Below are 9,171 nucleotides of genomic sequence, written 5' to 3' on the forward strand. Positions count from 1 at the left end.
AATAGGATAAATTTACAGCTACTTTCGCTTAATTCAATGAGAAGAAAGAGGTATACTAACAGTGTTTGGAAAGAATATCCTGTCTGCTTCTTGTACTGTGGATAACCACTAAGAAGATAACAATGTACAGTGTATTGACTATCAAAACTGTCCTATTAATCAGCTGTGAAATTGTCTCATTCATATTTGTTTCTCAATAAAATAAAATAAGCTCATGGCAATCCCCATCTAAGCCTCTTCAGTGCTGGGATTACAGGTGTCTGTCACCATGCCCTGTCAGTTTTGAGGTATTTGTTACAATCATTGCTGTGAGAGAAGGGTCCTGTGTCATCCTTTTTTTTTTTTTTTTTTTTTTTTTTTTTTTTTCTGATACCGGGGATCAAACTCAGAACCTTGTGCTTGCCAGGTAGGAACTTACACCTCTGACCTATATCCCTGGCCCTGTATCATCCCTTTGCATGTGGATTTCCAATTTTCTTGGTGCCATTTTGAAGGCTATCTTCTCCCCATGGGTCTACACACCCTGTTGACAATTATTTGACCATAAATGGAGGCTTGATTTCTTGGCTGCCCATTCTGGCCCATTAATCTATGCCTGTCAGTATGCCAATGTTAACTGTCTTGAACACTACTCATTTAGTAGTAAATTTTGAGACCAGGAATTATTGCTCTTTTTTTGAAATTATTTTGTCTCTTCAGGGTCCTTATAGATAACATATAATTTCCATGATGTATTTTTTCCATTTCTGAAAAAAAATACTGCTTTGGTACTGGCATATTAACAATAATAAGATATAATCTATAAGTATGGGATATCTTCCCATTTATTTGTCTGCTTTAATTTTTAGCAATATTTGTAGTTTTTAGTGTAGAAGTCTTTAGTCTCAATTTTATTCCTAAGCATCATATTATTTTTCAGGCTATTATAAATGAATGGTTTCCCTAATTTCCTTCTAAGATCAGATTGCCATTATTAGTGCAAAGAAACACGGCTGATTTTTGCATGCTGAGTTTGATCTTGCTACTGTGCTGAATTTATTGGTTTGTGACTGTTGGTCCTGATACATCAACTTGACCTGTTTAAGAAACACTCAGGGGGGCTGGCCAGATAGCTCAGTGGACTAAAGTGCCTGCTTAGGCAGAGCACAGTAGCCAAGGTTTGATCCCCAGTGTGCTGTGCTGGCCCTGCCCTTGAGGCACCCTGAGATGCCATTGAGACTGGGCATGGTGGCATGCACCTGTAATCCCAGATCTCGGGAGGCTGAAAACAGGAGAATCACTATGAGTCCTTGTAGACCCTATGTAGTGAGACCCTGTAGACCCTGTAGACCATCTTAAATTCATGAAAGAAAGGAAGGAAGGAAGGAAGGAAGGAAGGAAGGAAGGAAGGAAGAAAGAGAGAAAGAAAGAAAGAAAGAAAGAAAGAAAGAAAGAAAGAAAGAAAGAAAGAAAGAAAGAAAGAAAGAAAGAAAAAGAGACAGACTCAGGGCTTACTCAGAAAGGCACGCTTCTGGTGGGCATGAGGCAGGACCTTGGTGCTGTATCTGGTTCCTTGCTCCTCTGCGCCCTTCCACTGTAAGGTCCCTGACATAGACCCAGTGGCCCGTAACTGTGTGTCCAGACACCCTTCCTTCCCAAAGGCGTGGCGTGGGGCGCTGTGTCCTGCCATAGTAAAGCTGACTCTACCACAGTATTGTACCCAAGTTCTGCTTTGTGCTGGTGGGATGTTCTGAGTTTTCTAAATATACTATCATAGCATCTACTAACAGGTAATTTTACTTCTTCCTCTCCCATCAGGAGGACTTTTATCTAACTGCTCTTGCCTGGGAGTTCCAGGAAAATACCATGCTGACTAGAAATGATGAAGGAGGCATCATCCCGTTCCTCATCTTCGAGGCAAATTTCTCAGTTGCTTGCTACTGATGACAACGGTTGCGGTGGGCTTTTTACAGATGACTTTATGAGGGTGTGAAGTTCCCTTCTATCCTACTCTGTGGAACACTTTTATTATGAAAGTGTGCCGAGTCCTGTAGAATGCTTCTTCCATATCAGTGAGATGATCACGTGGCTTCTTTCCCCTGTTGCATGCTGTTAACAGGCTGTATGACAGATTTCATACACTGAACAATCCTGAAATTAAGTACCACTTGGTTATGGTGTATACACCTTTTGATATGCTTCTTAATTCCACTTGGTGGCATTTTGTTAAGGGCTCACATCTATTCTTAAGGGACAGGTGCCTGCGGTTTCCTTCCTCTTTTGTGTCTTCACCTGGCTCTGTATTGGAACTGTGCCCTCAGAGAGTAAGTTAGGAAGAACTCACACCCCTCTGACGTTCTGGAAGAGCTTGAAGAGGGTTAGTGTCAATTTCTTACTTATTTATTATTTAGTATAATTTCAACAGTGATGTCTCTGGTCTGGGGCCTTTGTTTGTTGGGAGACTTTTGATTATTTGTTCAGTGCAATTACTAGTTAACAGTCTTTTCATATTCTCTACTTATTCATGAAACAGTTTTGGAAGAGTATTTCTAAGAATTTGCCTATTTCATTAAGGCTTCTGATTACTGTGCTCCCCAAGTCCTTTATGTTTTTGCATCCCTGGTAATTTTTCACCTAAACTACATACTGTGTTATACTGAAGGACCATGACCTGTGGTCATGTGCTGTGAGAGTCTTGCTGGGGTGGAGGACTGGGGCCTCCTGCGTGCACTTGCAGAGCATGAGTTCAGAAAGGCCCAGACCCACCTGGCACCGTCATGGATGACAAGGACCACAGAAAACTTACCTGTGGTAGGAAAGGGTCATCCTCTCTGATGGGAGGACAGTCATCAAGCCCATCCTGTACCCCTGCCCAAAGCAGCTGAGGGACAGGGCTCTGACAAGCATGGTGTGGCATGGCTTACAGCTCACTCTTAACTTTCCTATAATAATCTGTGTCCACCATTGTACAAATGCTTCCCTAAACAGCCTGCAGTAGAAATGTGAGACAAGGCAGGGGCTCTGTGGTCACACACGAAGCAGCAAGGGTGCAGTGCCCAACACTGCAGTTGGGGACTTCAGAGCATGGCTGGAGCCACCCACACTCAAAGGCCAGCTTAGGAAAGCATCTGCCACCCTCCATGCCCCTCCGGCTCCCTGCTGGTGAGTCCTGTGTGGAGGACCACCTGAGCAGCTCTCCTTGAAAGAGCAACTGTCTCCATCTTGACTGAGCCTGACCCTATTTCCTCATATTGCTCTGTACAGAGCTGGCCGGGACTTCTGTTTATCCTTCAATTGGCCTTAAGCAATGTGTATTGGTCTAGCTAAGGTGCTGGTGATAGTCTTTGAAGGTGTCATGCATGTTTCCCTGGCAACCTATGCCTGCTGTTCCTTAATGTGAGCCAGGTAGAGACAGGACAAAGAGCCAGTGCTCTGTGCCTCCAGCTGGGATCGAGCCATGAGACAGAGGCTCTGACTTCCTGGGGCTTGAAAGACTACATCAGAGCTGAAGCACGAGACCCCTAAAATATTAGATACTATCTCCATGGCATAATAGTATAATGCAGATTGCTGTCTCTGCATATCCTCTCTGCATATGACGGAAGTAAATGTAGGCCACCCCCCTAGCTCAGCTCACAGTACTCACCTCCTTCCCACAATTCTCGGTCATTCTCCTCAAGCCACTCCTCCACTGAATAAAACTGAGTGAGGCCCTGGATCAACCTTTGTGCTCCGGAAAGCCATCTTCATGGCTGGACTTAGCCCCCCTTGACTCCCCGATAATTATAAATATGTTTTAGTGTCTTTACTCTCACCGTGGGTTGCACTAGGAGTGGTGGATTGGAATTAACTTGGTGGGATTCCAATAATGTATCTTTGGGATTACAAATATTAACTTCTTGGACTGAGATGAAACCAGGAAGGGACTCCTACAGTCCTGAGCCCCAAATGACAGACAAGTCCACAGCTACCTCAGCCCTCTCGATCACAGGATCCAGGCACAGAAGCAAGGGCCTGGCCCCAGGAGGTGACCACACAAGAATCACATCTGGCCAAGACAGGACATGGATCCCTACTCTTCTCTGCCTGCTGGAAGGGTTCTCACATCCCAGGAATGTTGTTGCCCACTCTCTAAAATTTGAGGCCCCTCTCCGTCTGCTCTTTTTTTTTTTTTTATCCTTATGGTAGAGCCTGGATGCTGAAAAATATCTCCCCAGGACAGCAATAAGTGGCAGGGGCATCCCAGGATAAGAATCCACACAGAGGTGGTACCAGGCCTGGCTCTGGTTAGCTGGCTGAGGGACAGGTTGGCTCAGTTCCTCACCTGGAGGGCAGGCCAGGTCAGGCCAGGCCAGGCTCCAGGGTTTGGCCTGAAGAACACAGCTGCCAAGTCTCCATCCTCCTCTCCACCAAAGGAACCTGCTTCCTTCCTGTGAGGGCCTGCATCCTGGTAGCTGGCTAGCCTAGCTCTGTCTCCGAGCTGCTGAGGGAAGTGCACTGGGAGGCCCCTGGATCTCACCACAGATTCTAGCCCACAGAAGCTAGTGAAAAGCTGCATGTGGCTTGCCCGAGGACTGCAGCCTGGGGCGCCCTCTGCACCAGGCAGTCAGAGGGCTCTTGGGGTGAGAGGGTGCCCAGGATCGAAGGGTGGCTGGGGTCAGAGGGCACCTCTTAGGCCAGCCAGGTGCTGACTGCAGTAGCCGGGCTGTTAGACCTCTGGCTTCACACAGAGACATGGGGAGCTGCTCACCTGAGGCCCTGAAGGCTTCATCAACCAGGGATCCCTGGATACACAGGCACCTATGAGGTCAGCATGGGGTGCCCCACACCCACAGCCACCCTTGAAGCTGCTCAAAATTTTAAAAAGGGCTGGGGATGATGCAGCTCAGAGTGAAGGCCCTGAGTTCTGACCCCAGTGCCACAAAAACAACAAAACAAATAAAAAAGCAATCCTAACCTGTGCCAATCGATGACGTCCTGGCAGTGGGACTCTTGCAGGGGCAGAGACTGTCCAGGACCTGAGTGGTTTCTCTGGCTCTGTGCAAGGCTCACTGAACTGCAGACCACACTCAGCAGAGGCCCCCAGGGCTCCGGAGTGCACACTTACCGGCAGCACCCCTGCCCCCTGCTGCCTGCCCTGGCCTGGGTGCTGGACGAAGGAGCGTGTGGAGACCTTGTAGTGACTCAGCAGGCAGACGACAACCACAACCATCACGGTGACCACCACGACAACAATGATGATCTGGGCGAACTCCAGTTCCGCTGTGGGGAAAGGACATGGGTGAGACACTGGTGTGCTGCAACTGTGAGGCACAGGGTGCTGGCGTAGGAGAGGAAGAGGGGTTGCTGCTGAGGAGCCTGACAGCCTCCAGGGACACTCAGGCTGCAGCCCCCACCCTGCCTGGGGCCCTTCCCCCAGGCCTGGTCTCAGTGAGCTGCGGCCACCCAGAGCCCCGTGAGCTCCCTACTGTAAAACGTACTGGCTCTCTGAGGACATGGAAGCCCAGGGTCCTGCCCAGAGGAGCAGAACACATTGATCAAATCTGAGGCTGCATTTAGTAGCACCATGGGTCACCTCCCGACTGTGTTTCTGAGAGGACAGTGTAGGAAACACACAAGGAGTGACAAGGAGCTCCAGCCACATCCTAGACACCTGAGTGGCGGGGCCATGCTAAGTCCCAACACTGCCTGGACAAGGGACTTGGCAGATGCCACCCACACCACCCACTGCAGTCTGTAGTGAGACTTTAAGTGACAGTGTGAGGAGCTGATATCAGAGGCAGGGACTGGGGCCCTGCTCTGCCCCTGCCCTAGAAGGCAGCTGAGATGTGGGGCATGGGGTACGGGGTGCAGGGCTCTGGTGACCAGACAGTGAGGCTCAGGACCCTCCTAGGACACTGGCTCCTCAGTGTGCTAGCCCCACACGCAAAGCTGGCTGTGTGCACAGGCCCCTGCCCTGCTCACCCCACATAGCCGGAGGCTGGATTAGTCACAACACCTGAGGCAACACAAATGAAGTATCCATAGTTGCTGTGTTGTCCAGGGAATGACAAGGAAAAGTCCTGTGCACATTTGGCTCAGACATAAAGACACATTCCTATCTCAATTCTTTTTTCTCTATGGTTGGTTAGTCCATGACAACACCCTGGGTACAGAGGAAAGATGTATTCGCAGCCCTGAGCCCACACTGCACACACACACACACACACACACACACACACACACACACACACCCTGGAGCAAGACCCTTGGCTGCAGCATGACTATTTGGCCCAGCGCAGTGTGGGAAGGCTGAGCATCTTCCCCTCACCAGGCCCCACCTCAGACACTGCCCCATTCCTGCCCTCAGAGCCCACATCCAGTAGCAATGACGCCTAAATGTGCTCATGGCTGGGCCAAGGAAGGGGGCCCAGTGGTGAGCAGCTCGGCCAGGTTCTCACGCACCCAGGAAGGGTGAAGGCTGGAGGGGCTCCTCTTGAGAGGCACAGTGGGGTGCCCTGACGCTGGCTGTTGTCAAGGCCCACAGCCCAGTACTCTTGCCCTGAGGAGCTGCTGTGCCTAGAGGCCCCTGAACCTCTGCAGTTGGTGCCCAGCTGTGCCCCAGGTGCCTTCCTGAAGCACCCCAGAGGGAACACTGAGTCCATGGCTTCACAGGCTCAAGGGCTCCTGGAAAGACAGCAGCATGGAGGGGAGCAGGGCTGCTGCCTTAAGGGAGCAGCTATCTTCATGACTCCCCTACATAGGGCCCACCCACAGGGCTATGTGTACAGATCATCCTGGTCTAAGTATAGAAGACAATAATTGCCAAGAACATGGCAATAAACAGCGGGTTCCAGGGCTTCAGGATGCCCCCGGACCATGTGCTATCTTGAGAGCCAGTCTTCCTTCACAACCCCAGGAACCCCATCCTGGTTACAAGGGAGGAGTCTCCCAAACCGCCCCTGCCCCATGTCTGTGTTGCGCAGCCTGGGGATGCAGACCAGACAGACGTCTGCGGTTTGGGGGAATGAGCAAAGAAGAAGAAGAACTAAGAAGAAGAAGATGATGAACTCTGCAAGAATCATTAAGACAGAAGGTTTTTTACACCAACAGGAACAGAAGTAGCATTCTAAGAAAATAAGAGGTACTTTGGGATTTCCAAAACTTCCTGTGCCCATATGGATTCTGGACACAGCCCATGGCTGGTGTCCCTGCTGCTGAGACTAAAGCAGACCATGTGAGGAGAGCTCAGGCCATGTTTTCACATTCTGCCTCCCTTCACGGGGTCGTGGTTCAGAGTTGCGACAATGAATCGCTGCTGTCCAAACCCCAGGAATGGTGTCAAGGCCTGAAGCTTTCAGGACACTGCCACCCCACGTTTCATTACAGTGTCAGGATGGCAGCTCTGTTTTTACAGAAATGTCTCCAAGCCATCCCTGTACTATGGGGTGGGAGTCAGAGAGAGAAAAAAAAATGTGCCCTGCTCTGTGAAAAGCCTATGCTGTTCAGATATTCCGGGGAGCGCCACTGTTCACAGTGGGCTCCCAACAGGATCTGCGCCCCCGGAGGCGTGGGAGGTACCACTTTCTGTGTAGAAGCTCCAGGCTCTCTGCTCTCTGCAGCTGGCTGGCGCCCCTCTCCTCCCCCAGGCTCACAAATGCCTGGACAGCTGGGAAAGCCACCCCACACAGCCCTCCCGCAGGGTCAGGGGAACTGGACCTTGGCTGGCCAGCTGGGAGACCACACCCTCCAGGTGGCACTGCTCTCAGCAAACTCTCTGAACCCTCACAAGGAGATCCAGCAACACAGGGACCAAAGCTGGTTTGCATGGCTTCTACAGGTAAACCGCTGCCTGATTTTCCTTCCTATCTTATCCTGCTTGGCCTAGACAAGTGTGGTGACAAGGAGACAGCTAAAGAAGCCATCTCTGCTCTTTTTTTTATGGTTCCATGACACTTTGAGAATGCTAGTAATTCTTTCTAAAATCCTATAGAGCCCAGAGGAGGTGGAAGAAGGGTGAGGTGGAGGTTAGAATCCATTAAAACTAACTGGCTCCATTGCTGAGCTGCTTGAATAAAAACACTCTTGGAGATTGAAGGGCTGGATAAAAATTCATGCTCAGCAGCCACCATGGTTCAGAGGATACTCAGCCTGAGTTGTAAGAAGGACTTTATTGCTTGGGCTTCGGAAGGCCAAACAGTGACACTGACAGCCATGTGGCTCATACTGTACATTTTGAACCATGTTTTCCTTGGCAGTGGATTGGCTCTCTGATTTATCTTACAAGAACAGCAGAAGGAGGTGCCCACCTCACAGAAACACGTGGAGTGGGTGTCCCACTGCTTTACCTGTCAGTACCTTTCCACCCCCTTGATGTCAGGCCTTTTCTGTATGTGGTCCCAGTGTAGCACAACTGGGTCTCACAGCACCATTCTCTGGTCCTTCCCCAGAGTGACCACAGCATCATGCTGCATTTATCTACATGGCAGGAGGCCCACACACTCCCAAAGAGAAGCCTTCAGTAGGAGCAGACTCCTCAGCCTCACTACTGCAGACATACTTCACCCAGAATTCACCAGAGGCTTCTGTGGTGCTGGAGGCCTGCTAAGGTTTGCCTCGTTTGCACCACTGGCTAACATTCCTACCCAAATGTTAGCCAGTGGCGCACCACAAAGTCAGCTCATGGTGAAGCTACCTTTTTATATATTCTTATTTACATTAATATTCACATAAGACTGTGATGATGAAAGTTGGAGATGCCATGGAAAAATGTCAAAAATCCCAGTCTTTTCCATGCTCCTTGGTCTGCACCAGCAGGACAGGATGACAGGAGGCAGCTACCTGGGTCCCTGGGACACAGACCATGAGGCCACCACTGGGTGACACCTGAGACCCCATCCATTTAGCACAATGTCCTCCCACCACATCTTAGCATCTAGAGTTTACTGTTTTTAGAAAAAAAATTACCTAAATATGTTCCAACTAAAGATGACTGATGGGATTTTCTTTCTTTTTTAAAAAAATAATTTTATTGATAAAGAAATAGCAATAAGACAGTTTCATAACAGGTTAGCAGGAAAGTTACAATAACTAATACATTTTTGTTGTTTTCATAGTAGTTATTCATAGTACAAGATGCAGACATGATATCCTGTCCAAACACTATTAGTACAAATCTTTCTTCTCATTGAACTAAGAGAAAGTAGCTGTATA

At 49.2% G+C, this 9,171-nt stretch overlaps 1 protein-coding gene across 1 annotated transcript in view; it reads right to left on the reverse strand.

Annotated features, from left to right (window-relative positions):
- Nucleotides 1-9,171, reverse strand: part of Ldlrad4 (low density lipoprotein receptor class A domain containing 4) — a 324,839-nt gene that overhangs the window by 6,113 nt on the left and 309,555 nt on the right. The window contains exon 5 of the mRNA XM_023707484.1: nucleotides 5,087-5,241. Coding sequence (XP_023563252.1) covers nucleotides 5,087-5,241 — 155 coding nt within the window. The remainder of the gene's footprint in view (nucleotides 1-5,086; nucleotides 5,242-9,171) is intronic.

This window comes from Octodon degus, unplaced genomic scaffold (genome assembly GCF_000260255.1).
Source record: "Octodon degus isolate 3935 unplaced genomic scaffold, OctDeg1.0 scaffold00295, whole genome shotgun sequence".
Lineage (NCBI taxonomy): Eukaryota > Metazoa > Chordata > Mammalia > Rodentia > Octodontidae > Octodon > Octodon degus.